At 56.0% G+C, this 19,089-nt stretch overlaps 1 protein-coding gene across 8 annotated transcripts in view; it reads right to left on the reverse strand.

Annotated features, from left to right (window-relative positions):
* Positions 1-18,703, reverse strand: part of MPRIP (myosin phosphatase Rho interacting protein) — an 87,515-nt gene extending 68,812 nt beyond the window's left edge. For 6 of the 8 annotated variants that reach the window (XM_064153582.1, XM_064153581.1, XM_064153580.1 and 3 more), the window contains exons 1-3: positions 18,142-18,703; positions 6,504-6,581; positions 4,355-4,420 (exon numbers count right to left, since the gene is read on the reverse strand). In XM_064153582.1, the coding sequence (XP_064009652.1) occupies positions 4,355-4,420; positions 6,504-6,581; positions 18,142-18,261 (264 nt within the window). In that variant the 5' untranslated portion in view covers positions 18,262-18,703. The remainder of the gene's footprint in view (positions 1-4,354; positions 4,421-6,503; positions 6,582-18,141) is intronic. The other 2 variants (XM_064153583.1, XM_064153584.1) reach the window with 1 other exon arrangement.
* Between the last annotated feature and the right edge of the window lie 386 nt (positions 18,704-19,089).

Genomic DNA, 19,089 nt, shown 5'->3' on the forward strand with positions numbered 1-19,089 from the left:
AGAGAATTTTGGAGGGGGCTTGATTAGGAAACAATTGTATGCATCTGCACACCAGAGCCTTGGTGGGCACGCATCCCTCCTGCTCCCTCTGATGCCCTACCAGCAGCCACCGACACACTGTTCTCCTTTTCTACCCCTTGATCAACTCCTTGGCTTTCCGTGGCCAGCAGCAGGTCCTGGGGCTGTGCAGGGCTCCAGATGTGACCTGGCAGCCCCCTGCACGGTTCCAGACCTCCCACCTCTGAGATGGCCTTTCCTCTTCTATTTATACACACGGCCCAGGGGTCCTGGTGCTCCCCTAACCATTGCCAGATGCTGGACTGATCTCAGTCTTAATCCCGTCCTGAACCCATCAGCTCCCAGCTTCCTCCTGACCTCCCTCCCAGCCATTGCAGGCTGAAGCAGGGATGTCCACTCCATCTACACTGAGGTTAACACTATCATGATCCACCCAAGTTCCTAGCTTAGGAGCAGGACTGCTGTGCTGCAAGCTCAGGAAGGGTCTGCAACACCTTGCTGCCTTCAACCCCACATATACACAAAGGGAAAAAACACCAAACAAAAATTCTTAGTCTCCGGCAACGACTGAAAGGTTTGGTCTGATGGGAAAATACCTCCAGGGAGGATGCAGCTCTCACTGGAGGCAAAGCACTGGCACAAATGCCAACCTAGTATAACTTCCAGCCCCAGGGGAAGTGGCAGAGGGGTAAAGTGAGGCACAGAGGTTAAGCCCAGCCCACAGGCACATAATGAATCATTAAGAAACCGGGTTGAAGATTCAAGCACTCTTCTGTGACCTGCTCTAGCCACAGGGCTCTCTCTCTGTCCCCACGCAGCGCTGAGGCCATTGCACATTCCCAGGTCCAGGAGGGGTGGGTCAGAGCTCTCTCATCACCCACCCTCAGGGTCCAGGAGGGGTGGGACAGGGCTCTCCATCCCAGCAAATCCCCTCCTGCAGACTCACTACTTCTCCAGCACGTTCCCACGCAGCAGGGCTCTATTTATAGCCCTCAGCCGCTAATTCTAGATCGCAGCAATCAAAACAAAAGGAGGCAAACGCTCTGCACTTGCCACTCTCTGGCTCCATCTCCCTTCCAAGCACTATTTTTGTGCCAGCTCCCACAACTCCATCAAAACCTCCCGAACCACCCTGGCACCACGGCGCTGGGCTGCTCTCCCACTGAAGCAGTGGCTGTGCTTTTGCTGAGGACCGTTTTACCAGAAGGACTGAGACCCTGCACAGTGAGAGATAAAGTCAGAGTGCAGCCACCAGCACCAGTTCGGGCTTCTGCCCCTGGACACAGCAGCAGCTCTGAGGAGGTTTTGTTCACTGTCCTGGCACTGGTCCCTCCTTGTTCCCTCGAGTGGCTGAGCACACTGCCTCCCAGCCCAAGCAGGGCTGTTACCCCACAGGCTGAGGACTTTATCCTCTTGAGTTTCAAATATCCTGAAGTACCAAAGGTTCTAAGCTCTCTGGGTGACCCTTCCACCTCCAAAACAAGTCTCTGGACACATGTGGCAAGGCTGAGTGGGTTTTGGCAGGCTTTAGCCTTGCACTCCATGCACTGGGGAACTGAGAAACATATCTCTTAGGAAAACCAAGGAAGTGCCACAGGATTAGGGAACACAGGGGTGCAAATGTCCTCAAATACTCACAACATTGCAACTCATCCTCAAGCCTGTCCCCAGCTCCTTGCCCACTCTTTTCTGCCTTCCCTCAACTCAGTGTAAGAGTGGTTTTGCCATCTTCCAGCTGCTGCAGAGAAATGTCAATTCCCCACACATCACCCAGCCCAGCAAGGAGGTTTAATCACACAGCAAGCACAAGCCATTGCCAAGGGTGGTTCAGCAGGAGAAGGTAACCCTGATCAAGCACACAACCTCTGCATCCAGTTGGGAGGGAGGAATTTCTGCACGTCTGAGCAGGCTCAGCTTAGGCAGGGCTCAGCAGAGGCAGGAACGGCCACTGGCATGCTCCCCATGGAGGGGAAGGGGATGTGCTCCAGCTGGCGCTCCCAGTGGCCACGAAGGCTCTGGGTGCTGGCCAAGGGAGAGCACTCAGTGATAAAGAGGAAGACCCTGGGGAGCAAGTCTGGCATCTCTGCCTGGATCTGAGGGGGTGAAGGCCCACAGCCTGTGCACATCCTCCCCATCACAGCCACCAAGAGTAGACTCAGGATCAGCTCAGGCACACCCATGGGCAGATCTCAGGAGGAAGCTGATGCCAGTGGGACAGCTGATGCCCAATTGTTCCATCTTCTGCTAAGGGATTTCCATGGCCAAAATGCTTTTGTCTACCACCAAACTTGACCCAATCCATAGCAAAAGGCTCCTGTGCCAAAGGCTGCCCCTTTCCATGGCCTCTATGTACCACAACACCAATATCTTTGGGGGCTTCTTAGGTCTCCCCAGCTCATGGCTGGGCTTTGAGCCACCCTTCCACACCCCCCTGCTCTCCAACCCACCAGAAGCAAGCAGAAGAGTGTCCCTGGCTGGGCAACAGGAGTGTCTCTGCTGCAATCACCAACCCAGGGCTTCCCTCTTGAGCCAACCCCTCCTTCCCCTTCCAACTTTAATAAGAGCAGAAATCGCCAAGCCCACAAAATTAATGCCTGAAAGGTTCAAGACAGAGCAATTCAATCCCTGCTTGCGACTGCCTGGGAGGTCTCCAGCCAGCTGCCACCCAGCTCCCAGCATGCTGTGGAGGCTGCCCCTGTGTTGAGGCCCCCCCGAGACTCCCACCCAGCTCCTGGGGAGGGCAGCTAGGAGTAGATCATGCTTGCATGGGCTTCAAAGGGGAAGAGGCACCTTCTGGGTACGGCCTCAGCCTTGTTACTCCATCTTGGCCCATAGAGGTGGTGGGACATGACAAGGAATTGGCACAGCTGGAGGACTGGAGAGCCACAAAAGTCAAGCACCTTGGGGGAGAAGCCAGCACCGCCCAGCAGCCCCAGTCAGCAATGCCAGAGGTGTAGCCAGCACAGGGCTGGGTCCTCGCATCCTTTACCCCCATTTCCTCCTGCTCACTGACTTATCCTCCTGTTCCAGCTCAGCCAGCAGAGCAGGGGCTGCTCCAATGCCATGGGCTGTAAGGGGAGCTGAGGAGGCTGTGCCCAGCCAGCAGTGTGGATCCCATGCAGTGATGGACCCACAGAAAGGTCAGGAGGGTGTTTTTACACCATGCGTCAGACCCCAGTGAGAAGGAGGAGGAGGAGGGAGCTGTGACTACCTCCTCTAACTATGGCTATGGCAGGTCAACCTCCTCAGCATGCAAAGCAGCAGAAAAAAAATTAAATCACATTTCCCAACATCCTTGCACCTCTGCCTTGGACTGGGACACCTTCCCACACTCCAGACAGACAAATGCACTCTCCTGTGTGTAGGACACGAAACACCAGCCCAGTACAGAGCCAGGTTGCAGAGACACTAAAAATACATGAGAAGTCCCCAGTGCTCCTGCCTGAGACATTTAAATCATTTAGGGCACTTGGATCAACCCCAAGGAAACAAACAAACAAACAAGGCATGAAACTGGAGCAACTCCGTGGCTGTGCCCATCATCTGGTGCCCTCACAGGACGCATCAAAGGAGGACCAAGGCAGATTACCCTTGCAGGGAGCCTACCCAGCACAGATGCAAGTCCCCACACATCCCTGTCCTACACGCACACACATGCACAGTCCCACATCCCAGGGCACCCCTCTTTGTCATTCTCCCACCCAAGCAAATCCCAAGGGCCTGCTATGCCATGCCAGCACACTCAACCTCAGGCACCCTCTCATGGGCTTGCAGTAGCTAGAAGGATAAACCAGCAGCCCCAGATGGTCATGGGAGAGTTGACTGCAGCGGGCTTATCAAGCCTTGCTTTTGTCTTCTTTCATCTCCCTGCTCTGTTCTACTGAGTGGAGCAGTGCTGGTGGTATGCCACGGCTCCAGGGTGGGCAAGCAGTGGGATGGCATTCCAGCTGACCTACTTTCCATGGGCATGGCTAGGAAGGGCCCTCCTTCCCAGGCAGTGCCAATGCAATTCACCACCACTAAATCCCAGATGGCACTGAGGAAAGAAGCAGAAAGGGGAAAACCTTGGGGACTCCCACAGCGCTCCCTGCCAGCACAGGATCTGTTGGCAACTGCTCGATCCCACACCAAGCAGGGCCTGCACACCTCCAAAATACCACCATCGTGGTCCACACACTGCCCAAGCTCCCATGCAAAGCCACCCTGGCACTAAATCAAACCCAGCAAGCACAGCTGAGCAGAGACCTCCCCACATCACATCCCAGAGCATCGCCCCAGGCTGGAGGTGGCCCCAGCTGAGCCCCAGAGCCCCAGCCCTGCCCTGGGCAGCACTCACCATCTCGTCCAGGGCGTAGCGCAGCAGCCCATGCTCGTAGAGGATGAAGAACCGACGCTGCCATTTCTGCAAGAGAAGGCAGCAAGGTCAGTCACCACAGCCTTCACTGGCCCCTGGGCCTGTACCAGGGACGCCAGAGTTGAACGCCACAGAGCTGGGGCAAAGAAAAGGCCATTTGGGGCAAGAGACTTGTGACAACAGGGCACCAGAAGGCAGATGCCAAAAGCAGGAGAACCCTCCAGCACCGTGGGTCTGTTCCTGAAAGGTGATGAACACTGCAGAAGTGTTTCTGCTCAGCCTCTTGTGCTCCAAACCCACCCAGTTAAGGGTGTTGTGGCTTCTGCAGAGCAAGAGTCTGGCAGGCCATCTGGCAGGGCTCTGCTAGAGGTCGGCTTGCATCAGCCTACATTGCTCAATGCTGATTTACTGCCTGGCTTCACAGGCACCCAAGAAGAGACTGGTTTGGGGTTGATTTCCCACCTTGTTCCTTCCTACAGTCAGGTAGACCTTAAGATGCCTTTGTTTAATCATACAGAGGACAAAAATAATCAAAGACTTTAAAAGGCTCCAACTCCTAGGCTGGAACCAGGACTTTATTCCTCGCACCTGCAAGCCACATCACTGCTCTCCAAGTGACCCAAGACCTGCAGGACACCAGAAGGATCCTCCTGCTTCAGCTTGTGTGATCTATTCCAGCACTCAGTGCTACAGAGTGGCAGTGTCATGCCACATGGTGGATGGTGGCTGCACCTTGGAGGTGGCACTGCCCAGGCCATCCTGCTTCCCCTGACATCATGCTGGCACTGCTGCTTTTGCAGCTGCACAGCAAACCAGAGTGGAGCGCTGATCTGGCTGGAAATCTGCCTTTTCTTTTTGTTTTCATGTGTGCCAAGTTGTTTTCAGCCAAGAGCAAAAACTGGTTGAGCAGGATGAAATAAAAAAGGTCCTAGATTCATAGCCTCAGTGCAGCAATTCTTATCTTGCTTTATTCAGCCCTTCAGGCAAAGTCCAAGGTGCTCAGGGACAAGCAAAACTACCAAGGACCCTGTGGACCTCCACATACCCAAGCTCAAGAGGCACCCTCCATTCCAGGAAGGATCCAAGTCTCATGTCCCCTTAATGGTGGGCCAGCAAGCCTGTGACTAGCTGTGACTCCAAATAATGACCCATATCCCCCGAGCTTAACTTAGAACCCAGTTCTTCTTCACTTGAGAGGTAATATTTTTATTAGCAGCAGCTCTGAGTGCATTTTGGCTGTGTGACAGAGAGTTCACAGACCACTGCCATCCATCCCTCCCACACACAAAACAGTCCTGGCCTGGTGGCCTCGGCAGCAAGCTCCCTGGAAGAGCAGCTTGGAGGTATGCTGGGAGTCCTCTTCTCGAGCCAGTAGTGAAAGGACATTAGTGTGGCCACATTCATCAGGGCCTCACTACACCTCTCCAGGGCAGGAAAGTGGAGGATGCTCTGACCTCGCATGGTGCTGCTGTGTCTGGAAGGCAGAAGCAAATCCTTTGGGCAAAAGCCTAATGCCTCGCACTGTCTGCGGGTCTCTGGTGCTAACACTCTGCTTAAGAGCTCCCTGGGGTTACAGGAAACAGGAATCACCTCTCAGCCCCTTCCTTGCTACAGGTGACACAGAGCTATCCGCATCGGGAGATGGGATGCATCCTTCCTCCAGAGCCCTGGGCACGCTCATGATGGGCTGCAGAAAATAGTTGTTTCCAAGCACCAAAGGGAAACTGGGTGCCTTGCTGGTGGTCCCAGCAGAGCTCAGAGACATACAGACCACACCCCCACTGGTCTGAGAACCTTCTCATCGGCATGGCAAGTGTCAGGCCAACCAGACCCCAACCAAAGCAGCATGAAGGCATCAAAGAGCAAGAGTAGCAGGCAATAAAACCGCACTAAGCCTAATCAGCATCTGCAGTGTCCCAGACTGCTGCCTGGTATGGGAGACTTTGCATCCTGAAGAAGGCATTCAAGCCTTGCTGCAAGAAAGATCTCTCAGCTTTCTGGTTTGCACAAGGAGAGGGATGCATGGAGGAGCCTGCAGCACTCCTGGGGCCTCTGTGGGCAGGGACAGGCCTTTGCCACTCCTCCTGCCACCCCCACCCGCGGCATAGGGAGACGACTGGGCTTCGCTTACCCGGGAGCGATGGACAGGGTTGTCAAAGTCCGTTCCTTCCGGGGCCAGCAGCAGCCAGCCACCATAAATGGGTTTGGCCTGCAGAGAAACAGCAGAGAAACACATGAGGAGCAGAGGAAACTGCCTCACTGTGGACCAGCAGCACCGCAGGGTATCAACGGTTGGGGACCACGGGAAACTGCAACAGACCCTGGCAGCTCTACGAGTTCAGGCTCCTGCACGCAGGCAAACTCAGCCCTGCCAGGGTGGGGAAGACGAAGCTCGATAGAAACTCATGATGCTATATACAGCGAACTCGGACTTTACAAATCAGACTGAGACGAAGACTCAGGAGGAGGTTAAAACTTCAGCCACAAATACCAAACTCAGCTGCCTCTGATTGGCATGGCGCCGAGAGCAGCACCAACCCCCTGCGGAGTGCCAAGCTGCAAAGCCTGTCCTCAGTGACAGCTCTTCCCCTCGCCATCGACAGCGTGCCTCTACTCCACAGCAAAAACACACTCCAAAGGAGAGCAGCTCGATGTTTGCCTTTTGTTAATTAAGAGAGGAAAAACTACCCAGCGCTGGCAGCCCTCCAAGCTCCCAGCCGCTTCCCGTGCCGCGCACATCCAACACTCGTTTCCCCGCAGGGGTGGCCCCTGCCAGCCTGCTCCTCCCCGCGGCCGGGCACGCAGGAAGGTCAGAGCCGGGCAGAGGGAAAACAGCCCCTCCAGCCAGCTGGGAAGAGAAAGGGAAAGAATACCCGGAAAGAAATACCTTACAGCACTGCTGTTTATCAGTGGAATAAACAAGCATCCAGGCTCTGTTGACCAGTGGTTTGGGCACAGAAAAGGCTGACATGAAGCAGTCCCACACAGCGAGTGGTGGGATGGGGATAGGCACCCAGGCATGTCCTCACAAAGTCCTATAAGCACCACTCCTGCTGCCTGTCAAGCTGCAAACTATTAGCCAACTCCATTCCTGGCAAGGGCTGGGGCCAAATCCTGGTGCAAGAGTGGTGCGGCATTGCCACACCGGTGAGGCGGCTCCACGGAGGTATCAGGACAGTCCAAGAGGGAGGAAACCCAGGGCAGACCCAGCTTCAGGAGCCCCTAGGTGTATGGAGGTTGCTTTCCAGCATGGAAGTTCAGTGCACACCTATCCCTGCAGTCCACTCACACAGCAACAACGACACAGAATTTCTTATATTGGAAAAGACCTTCAAGATCGAGTCAAATCATTAGTTTCACACTGACATAAATTCCCAGCTCCTCTTAAAATGATTTGGTTAATCTTCCTGCTTCAATTCCTTTTTTTTTTCCCCCCTTAAAGTTTCAAACTGTTTCCAATTCGATACCTCCCCCAGATTCCTCCTGCCAGTTTCTGTGGTTTTGTAATGTTAGAAAAATAGAAGGGGGGGGGGGGGGGGAAGGGGAGTTTTCCCCTCTGGAAAAATCCCTGCAAACAATAGAAGAAACTGCCTATGCACCAGAAACTGTCAAATGCATGAAGCACTGAGTAAGCAAACTGGAAACAAGCTGGAGGAACCTTTTTGCTGTTTATAAAGTAAAAAAAAAAACCAACAAGCCAACAAAATCTCTTATCCCACCCCCCTGGACGTGACTTATCAACTCTAGGTGTTGCTCTCCCAGCAGCTGGCTGGGATTTGAGACCTTCCTTCCCTGTTTCTAAAGGGGATTGAATCCAATGGAAATGGAGCACTTCCAGTGGGATTCAGTTTTGGGGAGTTGCTTCTCTCCCTCCCAGGGCATTCCTGCGCCCGCCTGTTGCCACAACCACCACAAGCCTCACCCACACTGAGTGTCCTGCTAGCACACAAGGCACCCCACAGGCACCGCAGCCCTCTCTGGCTTCAGTGAGAAGCTCCTTGCCCCCCACTACCCCTGTTCTGCTCACCTGGGTGCTGGCTCCCTGCTCGCCTGTGGCCCCCATGCCGCCCCGGCACCCGTTCTGCGCCCAGCCCTGTGCCACCCACGCTGCCAGCGCCCCATGGGGTGAGCTGTGCTCTGCCACTCCCCCAGCACACCCCGCCCTGTGCCCCCACCCAAAGGTGCCCATGATGCAACTGCACCCACGCGAAATGAGGACTTTGGAACAGGGGCTTCTACTGGTTCCCATCATGCCAGAACATGGTCACGACCACTTCTGTGGCCTGGGCAGAGCTACTTTGCAATTGTCTTTCCCAAATTTCTCTTCTTTCTTATGGGGAAAAGTAAGATTGCACATAAATAACTAAAGCTGGCCCACCAGAGAGCTGGGAAGAGTCTTCAGTGGGTCCCTGTGGCAGGCAAGGGGTACACCCAAACTCCCACGAGAGGCACACATGGTGAGCACTGAGCAACTCGGTGTGGTGCTTGAGAAGGTATTGCAAGCAGCCTCCACCATCCAGGAAGAAGGAAGAGGGCGGTGGTGAAGGCAGGACACAGCCTATGCTTGGCACTGCCACGCCAAAGCAGCACCTCAAGAGCCGAACACTACAGACAGCCAAACTGCTTGCAGAGCCTGACCCTCCACCATCTACTCATTTTCCACTCCATGCTCCTGGACATGGCCAGGTGCTCAACCCAACAAAGCCCCATGACCAAAATCTCTCCCCAACACAAGCCACAGCGCTGCAGCTCTTGGTGCCACACTGCCCCAGTCACCCCACTGCTCATTAGCAGCCCCAGGCAGCAGGCAGTGGACAAACCCAGGTCTGGGACGAAGAAACTGAAACCCAAACAGGGGACACCATCAGCAGGATCAGCAGCAAGCAGCCCTAGACCAGTATGACAGGCATGAAGCCCAGCCCTACCTCAGTCTGGCTCGCATCCCTCAGCAGACATTTTTTTACCCTCAGCCACACCAGTTTTGGCTCAGCTGACCATATATAAAGCACCAAGCAGCCGAAATAGACACCCTGAACACAGAACACCGGCAGCACAAAAACAGCACCAGTGGGCTCCACTGATTTTGGCAGAAGTGTCCAATTTCAGATACTGAAACCAAAATAGCTGAAAGGTAGGAATTAGAGCCAGCCAGCGTGGGCAGCCCTGTTCCACCCACCAGCAGATGAACACACAGTAGCGCTTTATAAAGCCAAACCAAACTGCTAAAAGCAAGCAAATGCCCAGAGAGGTACAAGCCTAAATGAAAAGGGACACAAATTAGGTGCACAAAGTGTCTGAAATAAACCCATCCCACCTGCATTGGAACAGCCCTGTTGAAGCAAGGTTTAAAATAAGCCTGCTGGATGCTGCTGTGGAAGGCAGGGTCAGGGCAGTGTCACCACACCAGGATGGAAACAGAGCCACATGTCACTTCATACCAGATCAGCTTCCTTCAGAGAGCTCCACAAGAGGAGGAAAAGTCAATGCCCAGCACTGAGCAAGAGCTCAGAGCAAAACCTTCCCCCATCCACACAGATCTGTCCAATCTCACATTAATGGACAATGGGAGAGAAATGTCCAGGTCCCCGGGATGCCTCTGAGCACACAGAGCCCTATCTGACTCCTGTGAGCTCCAGTGATGTCCAAACGGTGGCTCCAGGTGGTTTCCCCACAAGGAGCAGCCACGTGGAATGCCTGGGTACTGGGTGGCTTTGCTTTTTCCACATGGTACCAAGGTGAGCCACAAAACAAGGTGGGAAGCAGAGCCGAGGGCAGCTGTCAGCGGTGCGATGCCTCCATGTCTAGGGTGGAGTGGGCCAACACTTGCAGGGTGGGCAGGAAAAGGAGAGCCAGTTCCTCCAGCATGGCTGGTGGAGACAAAGCCAATCACCTGCCACAGCCTCAGTCAGAAGGTGCTGAAGCCACTGCTTTGCCACCCAAAAAAGGTGATATAGCCACAGTACCTTCCAGGAGCATCACCATGTGAGAGGTGTGGTCAGGTTGGAGTTTTCCAGTGCCCTGTTCCACACCTTCCCGTGGGACCAGCAGAGGCTGACTCAGGCAAAAATGTCCCCACGTCACCACTCCATTTCCTGTCACGCCTCTGGGAGTGCCCAGGTATTCCATCCCACCTCTGATTCTGCCTGACCCTGACATCTGAGCTGTGATGTGGGTGCCCCACAGCCCCTCACCTGCCTCTTGGGATGCTGCCCCAGCCACTGCATCTGTGTCTTGCCTCACACCAGCATCAAGGGGAGGACATTGCCTCCAGCTTACATCCCAGGCCAGCATAGGCAGCACCAAGGGTGGAAGGAAGTAGAGAAGGAAGTGGCCCCAGCTCAGTTTACACAAAGCTGTCAGCCTGATGCTGCCCAGGCATGGACAAATCACCTCAACCACCTCCATCAGTACTGGGAACATGACTCTCAGCAGCTGGGGGAATTGGGTTCAAAGGATGTACAGAGACATTCAGCACTTCCCAAAGCTCAGGGTGACAAAGGAACCCTTGCACATCTCAGGGCTGCAGGACAGACAGGGCATGGTCACCTGCTTCCAGTGAGCAGGACGGGGCACAGTAGCATGACAGCCCACAAAGCACCAGGTCACAGGGCCAGAGGTAGAGTGTGACATCAATCAGTGTGCCCCCTGGCCAGGCTTTCACACCTGCTGGGTTTCATAGAATCATAGGTTGGAAAAGATGTTTACGACCATTGAATCCAGTCATTTAACCCAGCACTGCCAAGTCCAGTACTAAACCATATCCCTCAGCACCACATCCACAAGTCCACTGGATGCTGGTGGTACCTTCGCCTCTTCCCACCAGCCAGGCAAGCAGACTGCTTGGCAGCACTGTGCCTGCCACACATTGCCCTGCAGTAGCTCACTGCACAAGGTGAAAAAGGAAAGCTTTGCTGACATCCACATCTCCTTTTGAGGTCCAGAATCAGGCCCATGGCAGCACATCCACATCCTCTCTGGGGTGCTGGGATGCCCAGGCAGACTGAGGTTGCTCCCCTACAGCCAGTCCACATCCACTCCAATGTGCTCTGAGGAAAGTCTGAACCCATCGCTGGGAGAGACTCCTGGCTCCGAGCGCGTGGCGGGAGGGATAATCTGTTTAGGCTGCTGGCAGACGCAATCAGCCTGTCTCGGGTGGAGGCAGGGCTTGTTTTGCTCAGGCTTGGCAACTGAGCGGGAAGGGGGGAAAAAAGGACCATTGCAGCAGAGCTTTAGCTTCTGCCTCCAATGCTGAGTGCAGAGAGCTCTGCGTGCCAGGAAAGTGGTGCCAGCCTTCCAGCAGCCCCATGAGAATACAATGTCCCCAGGCCGGCCCAGGTCGTGGGTAAGCTCACAGTAACTTCTGTCCCACCACCTTTAGGGGTTTGGTCCCAGTATTCACCAAAGGAGTCTCTGAAAGCAGCGGCAGCAGCGCCTGCTGCTCCCTGCACGCAGGGAAACACAACTGGGTCACAGCTCTCAACTAAGCCCACTGGAAAGCGTGGCCTCAGAGTGGGAACAATAAGGTCATCATCCCCTGTGCACTGACTCCTGAACCACTCAGGGCTCCCCAGAGACAGAGACCCACTTCTGGCACAGCTCAAAGAGAAAGTCACTACAAACACTGGTTGCAACCTCAGAAGATCAAATCTGGTTGGTTTCAGCCTTGCTCTCGGTTTTGCACACCTTGGAGCCAGAGAGAACATCGGGCGAGTCAAAGCAGCCGTCACTCTGCAGGAATGGGGAAGGTGACATGGTGTCTGGGGAGGGAATGGGAGGCGACAACCAAGCAGATTCCCTGCCCTCAGAGCAGCTCTAAGAACAGAGACAGGCATCACTGAACATTCTGCATGCTCCCAGTGGGATGCCGCACGGACCACCAGACACAGGACCCCAGCTAGTGGGAGGCTCTGCAAACAGCATTGCAGAAGCAGAGACTCCAGCAGCCATCCCAAGGGCCAGGGATGCTGCTCAACCTCAGTGGTTAAGCCTCTTCCATCTCGGTTTCCCTGCCCATGTGGCATTTCCTCTCACTGCATGTGACTTGGTGACAGGCAGCACAGCAGGGCCAAACCCCAGCGTGGGAGACTGCTGTGCTGCCAGTGGGCATTCACAACTGCTGCTGGCAAGAAAGCTCTCTCCTGCAGTTCTACATCCAAGTGACCGCTCACTGCCCCCGGGTTCATCCCAAACTGCTTATAGAGCCGTTTTGGTTGGAAATGACCTTTAACATCACAGACTCCAACTACTAACCCAGCATCGCCAGGTCACCACTACCCATGTCCCTCAGCACCACATCTACACAGCTTTTCAATCCCTCCAGGGATGGAGGCTCCACCACTGCCCTAGGCAGCTTGTTCCAGGCCTCGACAATCCTTTTGGGGAAGAAATTGTTCCTAATGTCCAACTTAAAAGTTCCTTTGCACATTCCCTCATCTTACCACTCGTTACTTGGGAGAAGAGACCAAATCCCAATTAACTCCAACCTCCCTTCAGGAAGTTACAAAGAACATGAAGGTCTTCCACTAAGCCTCCTTTTCTCCAGGCTAAACAACCCCAGTTCCCTCAGCCACTCTTCCTAAGACTTGTTACTCTAGATCCTTTGCCAGCTTTGTTACCCTTCTATTGCACATGCTCCAGCACTTCAGTGCCTTTCTTATAATGAGGGGCCCTGGCTTTTCCCAGGCCAAGACCTGTGGACAGTCCTGAAGAAGCGGGGAGAGCCTGCTCTCCATCATCCTGCTGCTCTCCTTCACAAACACATTTGCACAGCACAGGTAAGAGCTGACTGCTGCCAAAGCTCCAAATCACCTAGGCCAAGCTTTCTCACCACTAACACATCTTACCGTGCAGGAAGGTGTCAAACCAGACCGGACAGACTGGACCTGGGGCACGAGGAGCACAAGGTGCTGCTGCCATGGCGTGGGTGGCTGGCAGGCAGCAAGCACAGCACAGCCTTCCCAGCACACCGGCAGCCCTCAACAAGCCCCAGAGGAAGGAGCTGCCTGGGCAGTTTGCCGGGTGGGCAGCGGGAGTGACCAACCGGAGGAACAGGAAGGGGAAAGGTTGGCTTCACCTTTCGTGCAAGCAGATGGCCTCCTTCTGCAAATACCCTGGCCCCAGCCCCAGTGCCATGCTTGGGTTCGAATGCTGCCATCAGCTCAGGTATGAGGTGGGAGAGGCTGGCTGCAGCGTGTAAAGGCAATTTGTCAAGCAGCAGCAAAATGGCAGTGGGAAGGAACAGGCTTTGCAATCTCGGCTCCCCCTCCTCGAGCAGCCCTGAAGCCCGGCATAGCCCACAGCGAGCAGGCGTATCTAACCACCTCCCACGGCGGGGCTCCCTCAGCGCCTGGGAGAAGCCACAACATCTCTCCAGAGCCCTCCAGAGGGGATTTATCACTTCCTCGGGTGCCAGAGCAGATAAGGTACGGCGCCATGCAAAAAACAGCAGCAAATAAGTGTGCAAAGTGGATGGTTCCTCAGCACCCAAAGGCATCTCCATGCCCCTTCCCTGGCCACGCAGAGGGTTAAGCCCAGCCAAAGCCAAACCCAACATCCCTCCTGAGTATCCCCTGCCTGCACGTTACCCTCCAAAGGTCCCCCTTTGGGGACAGCCACCACAACCCTGCCCACCCCAGATCCTCTGGGCCATGCCCTCCAAGTCTCTGCCCACTGCAGCCACCAATAGAGGCGGGTTTGACATTTGCAGAGAATCTTCTGATGTTTGGTCCCAAGAATCAGTCAAGCAGAGGCAGATTTTTGCAGTATGATACAAGCAGCCAGGAACAGGGAAAGAAAGCATGGGGGCTGCTTTCTAGGGAAGAGGAGGAGTGGATGGAGGCAAAAGCATGCCTAGGACACAACCCCTCACTGTGCTATCTTTCAGACAACGCACAGATCCAGGCTAAAACATCAGCCCAGGGCACCACTGCCCCGTCGATGCAATGCCTCAGAGCAAAGCCAAGTCTGTGACCCAACACTGACACTCTCTAGCCTCAAAACTGCTGGCAGCTGGCTGTTTGGCATCCAGAGCAGTAGGAAAGTGATAATATCCAACAGAGGAAGGATGGAAGCAACCATTTCCTTAGAGCTGGTCAGGGGTGCCATGGGCTGGGGCAGGAGAAGGCAATGGGAAAAGTCTGCAAGTCCCATTTTCTAACTGGGTGGTCCTCTGGGTATCCGTGCCATGGTCTCAAGAAATAAAAAGAAATAGACACTGGTAGCTGGAAAGACGTCCTCAAATTCCTCTATCTGTGCCAGTCCCCATGCCCCAAGAGAGCACAAGCATGGAGAAAATTAAAAGCAACTGCTTTACACTCTGCTCGCCTTCCAATTCAGGCCAAGCACGATTTTGAGGTCAATTCCCAGCCTGCTCCTGTTGTGGTGGGCTTCACCTTCCTTACGAACCAAAGGCATGCATGCACAGGGACAGCTCAGCCTGAGCCAGCTGGCATGGGGAGCAGGGACCCCAGAGTGACATGCCCACAAACCTGCAGAAGCTGGCTTCCTCAGGAAGAGACTTCCTCCTGTTGGGCAGGTCAGCTTTCTCCTGGAGGCAGAAAGAGGGTCCCCAGGAATCATCCATTTTCTTGGGACCGGCTCTGGAAAGCTGGCCTCCACACAAGGCTTGCAGGAGGTTAGACGGGACCATGCAGTGCCAGCCAGTGCAGGCATGTCATACCGGCAAAGAGGGAATTCCCACAAAAAGGGAATTTCTCCCTTGCTGGGAAAGGGGCAGAGCACAGGGGAAGCTGGCGACGGGTGGGTGGAGCAGCCAAGACAGCAATCAACAGCACAGTGTCTGCCAAGGACCGGATCCTGCCACCACACAGGATCACAGGGCTTTGAGTACCCACACTTGGGCTTGGGTCCATTGGGGCAGACCCACAGCAGCAGATTTTCCCAAGAGGGCTGAGAAGCAGACACAGTGACTGACCCAGTTTTTCCCATGCCGTGAGGCATCCCAGAAGTTCAAATGCAGGTTGGGGAGGGTCAAGGGCACGCCACCTCTCACTCTAGCCTCAAAGAAAGGACAGCCAGGGCTCCACTGGGTGGTGGGGGCACACGTAGCCACCCCAAATCACACCGAGTCCTGCCGGCAGCACAGCCACGCACAAAAACAACTCGTGAACGCAGCGCTCCCGGGATTAGGGACTTAGCGCCCGCCTAGCCTTTGAAGTTGGAAGCGCCAAGTCTGATTATTATTAGAGAGCTCCAGCTCATTAATCCTGATGTTTGGGGCTGGATTTCCCTCCTCCCAGCCCCACTTCTAATTCTCTTCCCGAGTACGATGGGAATCCACTACCAGCGCTAAATATTTGTGCCTCTCTGTAAACATGAACCGGTCTTTGCCCCGAGCAGCTCCGGCACCCCCGCAGCATCCCGGGACGCAGGGAGGGGGCAGCTCCTAATACTCACACAGGTATTTTTATGCAATAAAACCCCCAGAAAGACACGAGTGCGTAAGTGTGAAATATGTTCACCTTTCCCGCAAGCCAAGTAGAAAGGTCAGATGATTCAAAAGGACTTTTCGAGCCGTACTCTATGGCTAATCACCAACACTGTCCCTGTCCAGGGGACACACTGAGCACGGAGCCCTCATGCTCTGGTGCAGGATCCCCCCTCCATGTTCCCACACGAAGCCTGAAACAAACCCCAAAAAACCCAAAAACAAAAGGGAAAGAAACCCTCAAAGATGTTAAATGAACCGTTATTCCTGGGTGTGCCAGGTTCCCCGCTGCAGCACTCAGCCACCTCCTCCTCCAACAAGAGGCATCCATCTGGAGGGGAGGTGGTCAGGGTGGTGGGGAAGCACTGGGCCAGCCACGCTGGGGGGTCCTTGGTGCAAGGAGGGCTGCGTGGTGGGGCAGGAGGGTGCGTGCGTGCATCACACGCTGCCAGAGCCACCATCTTATCTGGGAAGTAGGATTACTTCAGCCCAGCTGCAAGGAAGAAGCCAAACAGGGTTGTACCGTTTTCTCAAGAAGTGCCCCCAACACGGGGTCCGGATCTGACCGTGGGGCTTGACCCCCATCTCCGCAGGAGCTGGTCACAGTGGCAGCCCCCCCAGGGCCATCCAGCACCCCAAACAGGAAGGAAGCAAACAAAGGGCTGCCTGAAACACAGCTCTGGGTGCCCAGCGAGTGCCACGGACCCGTCATGGCATGGGTAGGCAAGCACTATGGAGGGCAGCATGCAAGGTTTTGAACCCACCCCCAGTAAAACTAAAACGTCACCAGAACCAGGAGGCAGCAAAGCCCCAGGGGAGGCAGCGGGCAGGGGTCAGCCTGGAACGGGGCGCTCTTCCCAAGCCCCCCCTCCGGGATGGCTCCTTTGTCTGGGCACGGCCGCAAGGCTCCCCACCACCCGCCCCTTCCCGCACACACCACGGCATTTTTTCCACTTACATTTTTTCCATATTAGCCCTCAGATTTGACGATTGCCCCCCCCCGCTCCGCCGCCCCCCCCAGCGAGCACAGCAATACGTCTGATCTCATTGCCATAATAGGATCGGGAGCGAGGATGTCAGCCCTGGCCCAGAAAGGTGTGGGAGGAGGGGAGGCAGCTCTGCTCCCCGCACCCTGACACCACAGATGGGTCCCCGCATCCCAAACACCTCCAGCCATGGGTGCGTGGGCCTCTGGGCCTGCATCGGGCCTGGGAGGAGGAGAAGGCAGGCCCGGGCCTGGCAGCACCCCAGCCTGCCCGCACTGGGCTCTCACTGGGATAGGGCAGGGGTCACCTTCCCAACCCCCTGGCAAAGGAGGAGGCTGGGGAGGGGGCATGTCTGGCACATCCAGCAGGGGGTGTTTTGTTTGCAGCTGAGTTTTGCCCTGGACTTTCACCATCTTCTGATGGAGCTCACGAGATCCCCCCCACCTGCTGCCATGCACCCCAAGAGGGGCTGGAATCACCCCAAATGGCCTCAGCAAAGGGGTAAGGGCCAAGGGAAGGAGGCACAGGGGTGAGTCACAGCCTAGAGGACCAGTGGACACTGGTGGGCATGCTGAGTGACCCACAGGACACCAGGGTACTTGTGGGGTTAGCAGCTGCCCCACGGGATCACCGAACACCCAACGGGATCAGAGAGCACCCACACGACTCCTCGGCAACCCATGGCATTCACGGACATCTGCGAGCTCCTGTCCTATGTGTGGCATCAGCAGGCACCTTCAGGGACCACATATCAGCCACGGGGCCAACAGGGCCAGTCCATGAGAACCCTGGGCACCGTCCAGGGCCAGAGAGCACTCACGGGTCTCCTGTGCAGCCCCTGGAATTCGTGGACACCTGCGGGTCCCTGTGCTATCTGTGGGGTTGGCAGGCACCCCACACGACTCCACACCACCCCAGCAGCCCACACTACTCACAGGAGCAGCAAGCACCCACGGGATCTCTACAATACCTATGTGACCAGCGCACACCCTATGGAACCCCTGGAAACCCCATGGGAGCCTGAGCTAACCACAGACCCAGCAGGCACCCATAGGACCTTCTGCTATCCCTGGAACCCTGAACTATCCATAGGATCTTGGCTTATCCATGGGGCCACTCACAGGACTCCAAGTAGACCTCGAGGTACCTGTGGGGCCATCTGGCACTCACGGGGTAGTACACCGTCCACAGTACCCAGGGCTACGTGGGGTCCAGTAAACATGCCTCGAAGACCCACGGCACCCTTGGGCCGGACGTGCGGGGGCGGGCAGGGGGCGTGGCGCCGGCGAGGATTTTGGGGTAAAAAAAGCGAATTTTGGGGAAAAGGAAGGTCCCACCTGGTTGAGGTCCTCGTCGTTGAGCAGGTGGGACTCGCGGGGCTTGAAGCAGTTCTGGCACTTGCTCTTGTTGAAGATATTGGCCTGGAACTTCCTGCAAGGGTTGTCCTTGGCGGCCATGGCGCGCCCCGCGCCCGCTCAGCGCCCGCTTAGCGCCCCGCGGAGCGCCCGCCCGCCGCCGCCGCCGCGCCCATCGCCGCCCTCACCGCGGGCCGCGGCCTCCGCCTGCCGCCGGCGGAGGGGAGCGTCAAAACGGGGAAAAAAAAGGCAAAAACCAAACAAACAGGAAAAAAAATAAAACAAGCTCTAAAATGCAATAAATAAAAGATAAAATCAAACTCGCGGACGGGAGCGAACTGTAGGGCGGTTGCCTCCGCTGCGGCTCAGCAGGCGCGCATGGCCACGCAAGGGCCGCGGTACCCCCGCCCTGCGGGGCTGGGCGGTGCCCAGTAGGATGCGGGGCCCCGCTGGCTCCGGTTCCCGGTGCTGAGCGCTGAACACTCAGCGTTACCCGCGCCGCTGCCGACTGCGCTGCCCGCAAAGTTTTCAGCGCCGCGGATCCAGGCGGAAAAAGAGAGGCGGGGCCGCAGTGCGGGACGGACGTTCCCGCCGGCCAATGGAGGCGGGCATCTGCCGCTAACACAAGGCGTCCCTGGCCAATAGGGTGCAAGGAGAGGGGAGGGCGCGGCGGGGCCGCCTCGCCCGTGGGGGAGGGGCACGCTGACAGCTGGGGGCGTGGTCGGCTCCGTTCGGCTCTTCTCGGCTCCTCTCGGCTCTCGCGGGGCAGTTACCTGGGGTCACCTGCCCCCTGCGCTGCTCCGGAGCCCTTCCTTTCAAGAGCCCCCTCTTCACCGTGTATTGACCCACCTCATCGTGTCTAACCCTCTTCGCACCACGGACTCATCCCCACCACCATGTACTGATAGCTCTCACCGTGCTCTGTCTCCC

This window comes from Pogoniulus pusillus, chromosome 13 (genome assembly GCF_015220805.1).
Source record: "Pogoniulus pusillus isolate bPogPus1 chromosome 13, bPogPus1.pri, whole genome shotgun sequence".
Lineage (NCBI taxonomy): Eukaryota > Metazoa > Chordata > Aves > Piciformes > Lybiidae > Pogoniulus > Pogoniulus pusillus.